This window comes from Oncorhynchus mykiss, chromosome 16 (assembly GCF_013265735.2).
Source record: "Oncorhynchus mykiss isolate Arlee chromosome 16, USDA_OmykA_1.1, whole genome shotgun sequence".
NCBI classification, from domain to species: domain Eukaryota; kingdom Metazoa; phylum Chordata; class Actinopteri; order Salmoniformes; family Salmonidae; genus Oncorhynchus; species Oncorhynchus mykiss.
In genome coordinates, this window is record NC_048580.1 from 30190395 (window position 1) to 30206007 (window position 15613).

Genomic DNA, 15613 nt, shown 5'->3' on the forward strand with positions numbered 1-15613 from the left:
CACTGTGTGCAGCTCAGCTCAAACATAAATATTATTGTCATGTCTAATACCTCTGATAAGCCTCCTAGTAAAGCAATAAAAAACATGAAAATCTCTCAGAAAGGTAAAAAATATAGCCCACATTAACATATGTAGCCTAAAAAACAAGGTTCATGGAATTAATAACTTGCTAGTAACAGATAACATTCATATACTGACTCTCTGAAACTCACTTAGATAATAACTGATGATTCAGTGGCAGTAATACATGGTTTCAAAATCTTCAGAAAATACAGGAATGCCAATGGTGGAGGTGTTGCCATTTATGTTCAGAGTCATATTCCTGTAAAGCTTAGATACAATCTCATATCAAATGCTATTGAATAAATATGGCTACAGATTTTCACCTGCCTTACCTAAAGCCCATTCTTGTGGAAAGCTGCTATAGACCAAGTGCTAACGGTCAGTATCTGGATAATATGTGTGAAATGCTTGATAATGTATGTGATATCATCAGAGGTATATTTTCTGGATAAGCTAAATATATACTGGCCTTCATCAAGCTGCCCACTCAAGAAAAAGCTTCAAAATGTAACCAGTGCTTATCAGCTTATCAGTCAACCTACCAGGTTATTTACAAATAGCACAGGAATGAAATTATCCACATGTATTGATCACATATTTACTAATGCTGCAGAAATCTGCTCAAAAGCAGTATCCAAATCCAGCAGATGTAGTGATCATAATATAGTAGCCATATCAATGAAAACCAAAGTTCCAAAGGCTGGGCCTAATATAAGAGGTCAAACAATAAGTTTTGTAGTGATTCCTATATTGAGTATTTAGACAATAGTTGCTGTTCTGTGGTGTGTAATGAGGAGCTGTCACGCCCTGGTCGAAGTATTTTGTGTTTATCTTCATGTATTGGGTCAGGCCAGGGTGTGGCATGGGGTTTTTGTATTGTGGTGTGTTTTGTCTTGGGGTTTTGGTGTGTGTGTATTGGGATTGTAGCTAGTGGGGTGATCTAGCAAAGTCTATGGCTGTCTGGAGTGGTTCTCAATCAGAGGCAGGTGTTTATCGTTGTCTCTGATTGGGAACCATATTTAGGCAGCCATATTCTTTGAGTTTGTCGTGGGTGATTGTCCTTAGTGTCCTTATGTCCGTGTTCCGTGTTTATGAGCACGAGAATTAGGCTGTTTTCGTTACGTTTATTGTTTTGTAGTTTTTGTATTGATTCGTGTTTACGTTGTGTTATTAAACATGGATCGAAATCTACACGCTGCATTTTGGTCCGACTCTCCTTCTACCGAAGAAAGCCGTTACAGGAGCAACCAGACGCTGCACCTGAAACATTTCTGAAATTGCTGATTCCAGTTCCACATGCATCCATTAAGAAAATAACAAAAAAAATGTAAATCCCCATGGATTGATGAGGAATTGAAAAATATTATGGTTGAGAGAGATGAGGCAAAAGGAATGGCAAATAAGTCTGGCTGCACAGCTGATTGGCAAACATTTTGTAAATTGAGAAATCAAGTGTCTAAACTTAACAAAAAGAAGAAGAAACTGCACTATGAAACAAAGATTAGAAAATGTAAGCATGAAATGCCAACAACAAATTCTGAACCTACACATCCATACATAACTGACCAAATGATGAAATACAAGCATTGTCATTTTGAATTATTTAAAGTGTGTGTGGAAGAGGTGAACCAAATAATGTTCTATCGACAATGAAAAGCCACCTGGGTCTGACAACTTGGATGGGAAATTCCTGAGAATGATAGCGGATTATATTGTCAGTCCCATTTGCCATTGTTTCAATCGAAGCCTACAGGCGGGCAAGTGGTAATTCCGCTACTCAAGAATAGCAAAGCACGCTTAACTGGCTCAAACAGCTGGCCAATCAGCCTGTTACCAACCCACAAGCCTAAACTTTTGGACAAAAATTGTGTTTGAACAGATACAGTGGCTTGTGAAAGTATTCACCCCCTTGGCATTTTTCCTATTTTGTTGCCTTACAACCTGGAATTAAAATATATTTTTGGGGGGATTGTATCATTTGATTTATACAACATGCCTACCACTCTGAAGATACAAAATATTTTTTATTGTGAAACAAACAAGAACAAATACAAAAAACAGAACTTGAGCGTGCATAACTATTCACCCCTCCAAAATCAATACTTGGTAGAGTCACGTTTTGCAGCAATTACACCTGCTAGTCTATTGTGGTATGTCTCTCTTGGCACATCTAGTCACTGAGATTTTTGCCCATTCTTCAAGGCAAAACTGCTCCAGCTCCTTCAAGTTGGATGGGTTCCGCTGGTGTACAGCAATCTCTAAGTCAAACCACAGATTCTCAATTGGATTGAGGTCTGGGCTTTGACTAGGCCATTCCAAGACATTTAAATGTTTCCCCTTAAACCACGCAGGTGCTGCTTTAGCAGTTTGCTTAGGGTCATTGTCCTGCTGCAAGGTGAACCTCTTTCCCAGTCTCACATCTCTGGAAGACTGAAACAGGTTTCCCTCAAGAATTTCTCTGTATTTAGAACAATCCATCATTCCTTCAATTCTGACCAGTTTCCCAGTCCCTGCAAATGAAAAAAATGGGGGATGGTGTTCTCGGAGTGATGAGAGGTGTTTGCGCCAGACATAGCATTTTCCTTGATGTCCAAAAAGGTAAATCTTAGTCTCATCTGACCAGAGTATATTCTTCCATATTTGGGGAGTCTCCCACATGCCTTTGGCGAACACCAAACGTGTTTGCTCATTTTTTTCTTCAAGCAATGGCTTTTTTCTGGACACTCTTCCGTAAAGCCCAGCTCTGTAGAGCGTACGGCTTGAAGTGGATCTATGGACATATACTCCAATCTCTGCTGTGGAGCACAGCAGCTCTTTCAGTGCTATCTTTGGTATCTTTGTTGCCTCTGATTAATACCGTCCTTGCCTGGTCCATGAGTTTTGTTGGGCGTCCTTCTCTTGGCAAGTTTATTGTGGTGCCAAATTCTTTAAAAAAAAATTATAATGGATTTAATGCTGCTCCTTGGGATGTTCAACGTTTCATATATTTTTTTATAACCCAACCCTGATCTGTACTTCTCCACAGCTTTGTCCCTGACCTGTTTGGAGAGCTTCTTGGTCTTCATAGTGCCACTGGCTTGGTGGTGCCGCTTGCTTAGTGGTGTTGCAGACTCTGGGGCCTTTCAGAACAGGTGTACTGTATATATACTCAGATCCTGTGACACGTAAATAAAGTCCACCTGTGTGCAATCTAACCAATTATGTGACTTCTGAAGCTAATTGTTTGCCCCAGATCTTATTTAGGTGCTTCATAGCAAAGGGGGTGAATACATATGCACACAACACTTTTCCATTTCCAGTTATTTTTTTCATTTTACTACACCAATTTTGACTATTTTGTGTATGTCCATTACATGAAATCCAAATAAATGTACATTTAATTTACAGGTTGTAATGCAACAAAATATGAAATTGTATATCATTCTATAATTCTATATCACAGTAAAAAATGAACAACGGATTTTCAACATGCTTATAGGGAAGGGCATTCAACAAGAATGACACTTAAACAAAAGGGTGTTCTGTAATGGAAGCCTCTCCAACATAATCTACGTAGAGTCAGGCATTCCTCAAAGCAGGTGTCTAGGCCCCTTACTTTTTTCAATATTTACAAAAGACCGGGACCTTTACTGGCTCTGAGTAAAGCCTGTGTGTCTATGTATGCTAATGACTGAACACTATACACGTGAGCTACCGCAGCAAAACGTAACAAAAGATCTGCAGTCTGTTTCAGAACAGGTGGCAAGAAATAGGTTAAACACGAAAAGCATTGTATTTGGGACAAATCATTCCCTAAACCCTGAACCTCAACTAAATCATGTAATGGATAATGTTGAAATTGAGCAAGTTGAGGAGACTAAACTGCTTGGAGTAACCCTGGGTTGTAAATTGTCATGTTAAAAACCAATTGATGCAGTAGCTAAAATGGGGAGAGGTGGTTGTGTACACTTGTTAATTATGGGGTTTACATCTAAATATTGTGAAACGTATGTGATTAAAACCTCTTACAGCTACCCCCCTACTTTGTGCAATTTCTGCCTGAAGACATAACCAAATCTAACAGCCTGTAGCTCAGGCACAGAACCAAGGTTATGCATATTATTGGTACCATTTGAAAGAAAACACTCTGACGTTTGTGTAAATGTGAATTGAATGTAGGAGAATAAAACACAATAGATATGGTTTAGATAAAACAATGAAAAAAAAAACATGTTTTTTATTTATATTTTTGTATCATCATCTTTAAAATGAACAAGATAAAACAAACATTCAGATAGGATGATGGAGACAATTTCAGTGAAACATATAAGAGGGCAACAGTACTTGTGCAAAGTTTCAGAATGATAACTTCCAAAATGAGTGTGCTTACATGACATTTATCATGAAGTCACCCAGGTGTCCCGCACAAGTAGCCCAAATGTACCCAAGTGGCCAAATTGGTGAAGGTATACATTTTGAAACAAATAACTATATACAAAATACCAAAGTGGTATTCTAACACACATTACAAAAGAAAAAAAAGGACACAGGACACCGGATAAGACAGAAGAAGTACTCCAGATATAACAAACTGACCCTAGCCCCCCGACACAAACTACTGCAGCATAAGTACTGGAGGCTGAGACAGGAGGGGTCAGGGAACACTGTGACCCCATCCGATGAGACACCCGGACAGGGCCAAACAGAAAGGATATAACCCCACCCACTTCTGCTGTAAAGCAGAGGGTCACCAAGCATGTGTCGCAGGGGATGGGGGACTTAATTTTGCAAAGAACACAGCGACGCCTCCATGCTGTGACCTTTTGGCCCTGAGGCACATCCATGCCTGCAGAAATACATTTGGGCAGATGAACACGACTTGTGGCAGGAGCTGGATGAACCAGCTTCAGTGGGGGATGGAAACCTTGGCCCTGGGGGCTGACAGTGTCACTGTGAAAGAAAATGTTCAGTTAGAATAGTTTCACATATGAGCCCTGTATCAACAGGTATAATAAACAGATATATATATATATAGAGTACAGGGGACATAAGGTTGAATATATTATTATGACCTGCTAGATCTACTGTCTCTTTTATATTATGACATTTCAGCTAGATCTACTGTCTCTATTATATTATGACAGACCAGCTAAATCTACTGTCTTTATTATATTACAACAGACCAGATGTATCTACTGTCTCCATTTCACTTTGGCCATTGTTGTGGGCCTGCCCTCCCCTCAACAGCCTCAAATAGGCTATTTCATGTGGGTTGGGGTGGGGCGGCAGACACACGCATCTCACATTTCATGACATTACATGTTCATATATTGCTTCTAAAATAAAAATAAAAAAATCACAAATATTTTATATTATTAATTTCAAACAAGGGCATTAGCATGATAAGAACTTACCAGTCCAAAACGATGTCCTCTCCCGTTCAAAAAATATTCCTCCACAATCGCTAAATGAATCGTCCCACAGCAATCTTTCCCAATCAATGTATTCTAAAATTGTGTGTACATCTGTATATCTAGACTTAGATTTAGCTTTCCCTGACTTAATCGCCATACTGATTGATATATAAACAGCTGAATCTGCGTGTTTACCAAACAATGCAGTGCGTAACATGTGTTTCTCCTTCTGGTATGAAACTTCAATAGCGAATGACTCTCTTTAAACTGGAGCTTACTACATAGGTTGGTCTTGCAAACCATAAACATGACCTATTGCCGTTTACCTCAGCTCATTGGCTATCTACCCAGCTAGATTTCAAGACGATCAGTGGTCATTGGGTTAAAATACAGTCAATCAACGAAACAGCGGGCAAATCATTGGTGCACAATGATGTCATGACTTGTTCTTCAAATCAGTTTCTTTCAGTCAATACGTCCCGTGATTGTGTTACAAACAAACCAGTTGATTGCAGTGAAACCAAACATGACTGGAAAAGTCACGTTCTGTGTGGGTTATTTACCTGGAATGTGTCGTCGAAAATGGAATGAGACGGAATTCACGACACAAGCGGTTCACAAAATGTTTCGTGTTAGGCTATAAAAATGGATTTTATCAAACAAAATGTCATTCATTGTGGAACAATGAGCATTGGAATTGCAAACAGACGAAGATCGTCAAAGGTAAACAATTTATTTTAATGCAGTTTGTGATTATGTTATGACTGTTCTGGTTAAAATTGTTTTTTTTATAGGGCTCTGTGCTCAGATAATCACATTGTATTCTTTTGCAGTAAATCTTTTTTAAATCTGACAACGCAGTTGGATTAACAAGATTCTAGGCTTTCGATACATGTGAGACATTTGTATTTTCATAAATGTTTAATATGACTATTTATGTAGCGATCACCGTATGTTGTGGAATTTCAGCCCGCTAGCTAGCGGGTTCCGTGCGCAGAGAAGTTAAACATGAAACTATTTGTGAAAAGATGTAATGTGATGTTAACCTTCTAAATGAGAAAATATGGGTTTTCATATAAAGTTAACTAAATCAGTGGCCATGCCCACGTGAGCATAGACATTACATCGGCTTCCTGGACCACCCTTTTCTCAGAAGTGTATAATACGACAAATGTCCTGGTTGAAATTATCTTCTTAGGGATAGCTCCCTTTTTTTCAATTTTCGCCTCAATGACATACCCAAATCTAACTGCCTATAGCTCAGGCCCTGAAGCAAGGATATGCATATTCTTGATACCATTTGAAAGGAAACACTTAAGTTTGTGGAAATGTGAATTGAATGTAGGATAATATAACACAATAGATCTGGTAGAAGAAAATACAAAGAAAAAAACAACCTTTTTTTCTCCCAGCCATCACTCTGCTTGTAATTCCGATGATGTCCACAAGATGGGACATCATCGGTATGTCCATTTCAGATGGTTAACTTGAAGTATGAGCGAGCTACAGGACATTTAGTGTGAAGTAACCTATGTACATATGGGCAAATCGTGAAAGAGACATTTGCATTCATGTTACATTTTTCTGCAAGAATATTGTAAAATCTGTATACTTGGACTGTGATTTAGCTTTTCCAGTATTAGTAGCCATATTATAAGTTCAACATTTGCAAAACAACCAGTTTTCATAACTTAATAACTGTGAATATTCATATCATTTTTGTCCAAAAGGAAAAGGCATGCTTGTCGCAAAAGGCAGGCACCTACATTTTCGAACAGACACAGGGTTTCCTGTGAAAACCCAGCTCATCGGCTATCTAGCTAGCTCCGTTTTACCCCGATTGGTGCTTATTTGACAAAGATAGAGTCGTTCAAGTGAAGACCGCCGTGTCATCGGGGTGACATGAAGGCGCCGATCTCTGACAAAATGTTGTGTCCTGTAGGATATACTACACCCTTAATGATATAGTAAAGTCTAGTTACAGTCTAGGATCTATAAGGAATACATATGAAGTTAGTGTATTTTCTGTAGGGAAGCTAATGATCCATCATGTATGACATAACCTGGAGTGTGTAAACTAAAAAAAATGTATTACCAAAATGTATTATAAAAGTGGCAAATCTTTAATTAAAACTTTTTCGGGATTGGTGTCCCTTCCACGGATCGGTTGAGCTAAGGTAGGCTAATGAGATTAGCATGAGGTTGTAAGTAACAATACAATTTCCCAGGACATCTGATATTGGCAGAAAGCTTAAAATCTTGTTAATCTAACTGCACTGTCCAATTTACAGTAGATATTACAGTGAAATAACACCATGCTATTGTTTGAGGAGAGTGCACCATTTTTAACATGGAAAAGTTATTAATAAACAAATTAGGCTAATTTGGGCAGCCTTGACACAACATTTTTAACAGAAATGCAATGGTTCATTGGGTCAGCCATCTAGTGGGCAAAATCAAAATTTCACCTGGCTGGAATTATATATTATGGCCTTTCTCTTGCATTTTAAAGATGATGGTACAAAAAAAAATATATATATATGTTTTTTTCTTTGTATTATCTTTTACCAGCTCTATTGTGTTATATACACTACTACATTCCTTTCATATTTCCATAAACTTCAAATGGTACCAAGAATATGCATATCCTTGCTTCAGGGCCTGAGCTACAGGCAGTTAGATTTGGGTATGTCATTTTAGGTGAAAATTGAAAAACAATAGCTAATCCTTAACCTGTTTGCAACAGTAGTACATGACAGGATTGAGATCAATTCAAAGTGAAGTCAGTGAGTGTTGGATGAAACCTACATGATTGTTGCATGCATGAGTGTTGGTTGAAACCATTAGAAAGCATAAAGTTGGGTGATGTACTGACAAACAGCTCGACGGTGACAGAGACACTGCTGTTAAGGGATGGGTTCCCGCCGTCTTTAGCCATCACAGTCAGGTAGATCATTCCTTCAGGGACCATCTCGTAGTCCAGAGGGCTGTTCACACTGATCACTGAGGACAGGACGAGAGAGAGAGAGATAATATAGCAACTTTATATTTTGGTTACATTAAAACAATGTACAACTCCTAATGTAGAACTGCTAATAATGTTAATTGCCAAATATCAAAATGAATGTGCTTCAATCTATAGCTAGAGGACTCCTGGAGTGATAAGTATAATTTCTGTCTTATCTGTTGTTGTCTGGTACTGTCTTTTTGCTAGCTAGGGCCATCTACTTTAAGTGGCTGTCTTCCCAGTAGCCTACTTGGTGTGTGAACTGCTGTCTGCTCGTGGAGACGATCTGTGTCTGCACAACATTATCTCACTACAGGTGTCCCCCAGAACTCGGTACTAGGACCTCTCCTATTCTCTCTATACAATGTGTTGGGTTGTAATTTGAAATACATGCTACACCAGAAGCCATGGGCTTGGAGAGTTACTAAGTAAGGGAAAAGGCAATCACATGGTTGCGGTCACTGATAAGGATGGACAGCTGTGGATTAGAGAAGAATGGGGGCCGAGGTCAGGTCAGGTCTCATGAAAGGAGAAGAAACAGTTTATTACCCACATCACATAACTTCCTGCCTAGCAACAAATATGTAATGTTTAGAGAAAAGGAGACGACTCCACCTAAAGGGGGTATAAATCCTTGTGCTGGTGGGAACATGTATTTGTCTTATGCAGCTGTGTGACACAGTGGGTGAATAAACTTGGTTTCAGCTTTATTAGTCGTCCGTCAGTTTTTACTCCGTTTATTTAGAACCTAACAGTTGGCGCTGCGAGCAGGGTTCACCACGATTTACAGTTGAACTAGAGAGTCTGAATCAGTGTGTTTGTATGTACAGTAGTGATAGACAGCTGGAGGCATTTTGTTTTTCACAAGTTCAGCAGGCTGTGAATTCTGCAAACAACGTTTCCATGATGGGCTATTAGCAGGACAATAGACCTTTACGAAAGGATAGTCTAATAGCTCGGCTAGATGTGTGAAACAAATCATCCCGACTTAAAATGTATTAAGTACTATAAAGTTTTACATTTCTAACTCCAAACCTTATGCAACCTGCACAATGTCAGATAAAGCATACAGTATTTGTTCATCAACATGCTTCAACATGCTTTCGTTAATAAAATAATGATAAAAACACTTTCAAAATGCAGTTGTTTATTTCAACTATCAGCAGGAAAATAGACTCTTGCTGAGTTTAGGGACTTGAAATGTATTAATGGATGTTTGTGAGGCATGTCACTTCTCTCATCTCTTTTGCATAGCCCACCAAATGCACTGTTTTCTAACCACATCTGGATGGATCCATAACAAATTACTATGGGAATATCACTGAATGACAGAGCATGGGGACGAGTCTTGATAAATCAATCAGATTTTTATTTGGAAATGTTAGGAATATTTTGTTCTGATGCACATGGATCAGATTCAAACTTTGAAGACCGAGATTCAAGTCACTGAAGGCAGACCACCAGAAAGAGAAACATTCTCTGAGGGCAGAGATACGTGCAACAGCTGATGTATTGGTCCAGCGAGTCACTCGTCATTGTCGGAGCGAGTCAGGGCGAGAATGAAGCGTTGAAGAGGGAGCGGAATGAGATCCATGCCAGGCACACCTGTGAGCTCTGGAACTCCACATCATGTTTGCTCTTCACTCGCAATCACTTAGTAGCCTAGGCCTACTCCCGACCGCTCATGTTGTACAGCACCATACTTTGGCTACTATACCCACCATACGGAGGAGCCCTGCTGATCCGTCGTCTGAACCATCGCCTGAATGGAAACCCCAACAGATGCTAGCCAGCTAACTAGCTAGTAGTCAGCTAGCCACTGCTAGTGGTCATCAGCCACCTCTAACAGCGCGACTCAAACCAGAGCAAATCAGACTTATTTTTCTCCATATCTCCGGATTCCTACCACAAGCTCTGAACCTTTTTTTCTTCACCTGGATCATCGCAGCTAGCTAGTGGCCACTCCTGGATAACGTCACTATCCCGAAGCAATAACCAATTAGCCTGGAGCTATCATTGCAAGCCCCATCTCCCGGCTAGCCAAAGAGGTCCATCAGCCACTACTTGGGCTACAACACCTCTTTTTGCCAACTGGCTTGGACCCCCGCCGACTCATCACGACTGGAACACCGACATGATTCACCCAATGGGGTTTTTCTCAACTGGCTCCGCCATCGCCCCTGAAATCCCACCCGCGAGCATGCTAGCCACGGCCTGCTAGCTGTCCAGAGCACATCGGACTGTTAGCTTCAGAGGTCCACCAGACAAATTCTTTGGCAACTATACCTATTCTGCCAATTGGACTTGTTTACCACACAGAGCCCTGCAGATCTGTCTGCCGATGTCATAGCACGAGGGGGCCACAACAGACTTTCTTCCGTCACGACATCCTTCCAAGGCCCTTCTGTTAGCTTGCTAGCCCCGGCCCGCAAGCTGCCTGAAGCCACTCACTGGACTCCTATGATTACTCGGCTACGCATGCCTCTCGCTAATGTCAATATGCCTTGTCCATTGCTGTTTTGGTTAGTATTTATTGTCGTATTTCACTGTAGAGCCTCTAGCACTGCTCAGTACACCTCATTTAACACCTTAGTTCCACCTACCACACATGCAGTGACATCACCTGGTTTAAATGATATTTCTAGGGACAATATCTCTTTCATCGTCACTCTATGCACAGGTTTACCCTCACTGTATCCACATCCTACCATACCTTTGTCTGTACATTATGTCTTGAATCTATTCTACAGTGCCCAGAAATCTGCTACTTTTACTCTCTGATCTGAACATACTAGATGACCAGTCATTTTAGCCTTTAGCCGTACCCTTATCATACTCCTCCTCTGTTCCTCTGGTGATGTGGAGGTTAATCCAGGCCCTGCAGTGCCTAGCTCCACTCCCATTCCCCAGGTGCAATCATTTGCTGACTTCTGTAACCATAAAAGCCTTGGTTTCATGCATATTAACATTAGAAGCCTCCTCCCTAAGTTTGTTTTATTCACTGCCCTAGCACACTCTGCCAACCCGGATGTCCTAGCCGTGTCTGAACCCTGGCTAAGGAAAACCACCAAAAACCATGAAATTTACATCCCTTACTATAACATTTTCCGACAAGAGAGAACTGCCAGAGGGGACGGTGATGCAATCTACTGCAGAGATACCCTGCAGAGTTCTGTCTTACTATCCAGGTCTGTACCCAAACAATTTGAGCCTTTCAAGTCTTTCACCGTTGCCACTTGCTATAGACCACCCTCTGCTCCAGCTGTGGCCTGGACACCATATGTGAACTGATTGCCCCCCATCTATCTTCAGAGCTAGTGCTGCTAGGTGACCTAAACTGGGACATGCTTAACACCCCGGCCATCCTACAATCTAAGCTTGATGCCCTCAATCTCTCACAAATGATCAATGAACCCACCAGGTACAACACCAAATTGGTAAACATGGGCACACTCATAGATATCATCATAACCAACTTGCCCTCCAAATACACCTATTTTCAAACAAGATCTCAGCGATCACTGCCTCATTGACTGCATCCGTAATGGGTCTCCAGTCAAACGACCACCCCTCATCACTGTCAAACGCTCCCTAAAACACTTCAGCATGCAGGCCTTCCTAATCGACCTGGCCCAGGTATCCTGGAAGGATATTGACCTCATCCCGTCAGTAGAGGATGCCTGGTCATTCTTTAAAAGTGCCTTCCTCACCATCATAAATAAAGCATGCTCCTTTCAAAAAGTGTAGAACAGGAACAAGTATAGCCCTTGGTTCTCTCCAGACCTGAATGCCCTTGACCAGCACAAACACATCCTGTGGCATTGTGCATTAGCATTGAATAGCCTGATAGCATCGAATGATAGCATCGAATTAGCATGATATGCAACTTTTAAGGGAAGTCAGGAACAAATATACACAGGCACTTAGGAAAGCTAAGGCTAGCTTTTTCAAGCAGAAATGTGCATCCTGTAGCACAAACTCAAAGTTCTGGGACACTGTAAAGTCCATGGAGAATATGAGCACCTCCTCCCAGCTGCCCACTGCACTGAGGCTAGGAAACACTGTCACCAACGATAAATCCACTATAATTTCAAAAGGCATTTTTGTAAGGCTGACCATGCTTTCCACCTGGCTACCCTTACCCCGGTCAACAGCCCTGCACTCCCCACAGCAACTCGCCCAAGCGGCCCCATTTCCCTTTCACCCAAATCCAGATAGGTGATGTTCTTAAAGAACTGCAAAACCTGGAACCATACAAATCAGCCGGGCTAGACAATCTGGACCCTCTCTTTTTAAAATTATCTGCCGAAATTGTTGCAACCCCTATTACTAGCCTGTTTAACCTCTCTTTCGTATCGTCTGAGATACCCAAAACTTATCCAGAACGTCACAAGCCACCTGGTGTTCATCATTCCCAAGTTCTTCCATGTCACTCCTCTCCTCTGAACAATCTACTAGCTTCCAATCAAATCTTGCATCCACTACAAGACCACTGTACTTGCCTACAGAGCAGCAAGAGGAACTGCCCCACCCTACCTTCATGCTATGCTCAAACCGTACACCCCAACCTGAGTACTCCGTTCTGCCACTTCTGGTCTCTTGGCTCTCCCAACCATACTAAGGGAAAACAGGGAAAAGGGAAAACTATTTTCTGTCCGTGCACCCCAATGATGGAACCAGCTTCCCCCTGAAGCAAGGACAGCAGAGTCCCAGCCCATCTTCCGAAAACCAACATCTTCAAATAGTATTTTAAATAAACCCAAAGCTGAGAGCTGTTTTATTTAAGAAAAATGTACTTACACTAACCACGTTTCCATCCACTTTTCATTTTCCATGTGTTTTGTCTTGTTTTTCCTGACACCTGGTTTTAATTCCCTCAATCATTTGTTGTGTATTTAACCCTCTGCTCCCCCCATGTCTTTGTGTGGGATTGTTTATTGTAAGTGCTTGTGCACGTGTTGTTCGGTGCGTGACAGGTTTTTGTACCCAATTATTCTTGTTATTTTTATGCTGTGGGTTTTGCTATTAAACTGCTCTGGCTATAACCAAGTTCTGCTCTCATGCATGACTTCCCTGCCACTGATTACGCACCCCTTACACTTGGAGTCACGCAATGATATGGTGTGTGGTCCTCCCACTATGACTTGGAAAGCAAGCAGTTTATTAGGCTACAGATGAAATAAGATGAACTTCACAGGATGGTGAAAGTGCGCTTTGATCTTGATGCTCCTTTCCAATAAATATTGAGGGTCTTATTCTGCTGACATAATGATAGATTCTTGACAAATTTTGAAAAATAAAAATATTCTCACTCTAATCGACAATAATTTCATCATACCCGCACAGCCTAGCTACGCTGTATTTACAAGCTGTTGGCTAGAGCGCATATGCCAAGACCAGACAGAGTAGGCACATTTGTGCCTAGTGGTTAGAGCATTGGACTAGTAACCGAAAGGTTACAAGTTCGAATCCCCGAGCTAACAAGGTCATTCTGCCCCTGAACAGGTAGTTAACTCGCTGTTCCTAGACCGTCATTGAAAATAAGAATTTGTTCTAACTGACTTGCCTAGTTAACTAAAGGTAAATACAAATTTAAGGCAAAAGTTGTTGTGACAAAACTATTGTTAGAGTTAAAAATGAGATGGAAAACTATTGAAATTTAGATTTATAGTTTGTACATGAAAACTTACAGTGGGGCAAAAAAGTATTTAGTCAGCCACCAATTGTGCAAAATACTTATTTTCCACCATAATTTGCAAATAAATTCATTAACAGACCTACAATGTGATTTTCTGGAATTTTTCTCATTTTGTCTGTCATAGTTGAAGTGTACCTATGATGAAAATTACAGGCCTCTCTCGTCTTTTTAAGTGGGAGAACTTGCTCAATTGGTGGCTGACTAAATACTTTTTTGCCCCACTGTAAGTGAAAAACTGCATTTTGTGTGCACTACATCATCACGCACTGATTTTTATCCACAAGAAAATCAATTTGGTGGAAATACATCACGAGTGGGAAAATTTTCATATTTTCTTTATGAGGAATCTAGAGTATTCACATTAAAATCTGTCCCAATTGGATGGAAGCCTAGATATGTGGTTGTCCCACCTAGACATCTTAGGATGAATGCACTAAGTGTATGTCGCTTTGGACAATGACTAAAATGTAAAATGTAAATGTGCATTATGGCCAGACAAAAATATAAATTTGTAAAGGTTTTGTTGAAGGTATTGAGATTATTCAAAACAAATATAAATTCAATGTGTGCATGTGTCTGTGTGTTTATTTGCGTGTATGCGTGTGCCTGTGTGTGTATGCTGACCAGCGTAGCCCTCCACCATGGTGATTCTGAAGTAACCACGGAACGCAGACACTGATGTGATGGTGTAGGTCAGGAAGTTGTTAGGGGGAGAGTCCTCATCTGTTGCCTGAGAGAGAAAGATAGTGATTACAAGTTATTATTTTTAGAATTTTGTTATTACAATGTATTTAACTCAAGTGCAGTTGTAACATTGATGTGTTGGCAATATTTACTCAATGTTTGTCATGCCAATAAAGCCGTTTCTATTTCAATTTGACAGGGGGAAAAGAGAGGGGGGATAGAGGAAGAGGAGCGGTGGAGAGGAGAGGGCGAGGGGGTTTGGAGAGGGAGGTAGAGAACGAGTGAGTGAGTGAGTCAGCGATACAATTATTACACTTGAATGAGACAGACAATGTTTGTAGGAGTTTGGATGCACAGATGGTACAGTATCAGTGTTACAGTGTTAAAGCCTGTGGATAAGACAGCAGGCTGTCAGTCAGTGTGTTATTGGGTAGATTAGAATTTAGGCCCATTATTAGCATACCAGTGTTAAAGATGAACTCTCAAACTTTGTATAATTTCAGCCAGTAGTTTTGAGAGTGGTGCTCACAAGCCAAAAGTGGTCCCTGTTTTATGTGTACTATGCCATCAAATTGTATACTACGTCATCAACTTTTTGGGGTGCAATTCGCATGATATGTTAGGAATCCAATCTGAACTATACGTTACGTTGTTCTTAAGATCCTGGACTGCATATTTAATGAACACCAGCGAAGCAGCAGAGCAAACAGAGAACAGCCAGAAGTGTGAATGTCCCATGCCAATGTGTGTGTGTGTCTATCTCTCTCT

The 15613-nt window shown here is 40.7% G+C and overlaps 1 protein-coding gene across 1 annotated transcript in view; it reads right to left on the reverse strand.

Moving 5' to 3' along the window:
- LOC110492868 (cadherin-23) overlaps positions 1-15613 on the reverse strand; it is a 588267-nt gene that overhangs the window by 234789 nt on the left and 337865 nt on the right. Inside the window, exons 16-17 of the mRNA XM_036946709.1 lie at positions 14786-14891; positions 8332-8459 (exon numbers count right to left, since the gene is read on the reverse strand). Of these exons, the coding sequence (XP_036802604.1) occupies positions 8332-8459; positions 14786-14891 (234 nt within the window). The remainder of the gene's footprint in view (positions 1-8331; positions 8460-14785; positions 14892-15613) is intronic.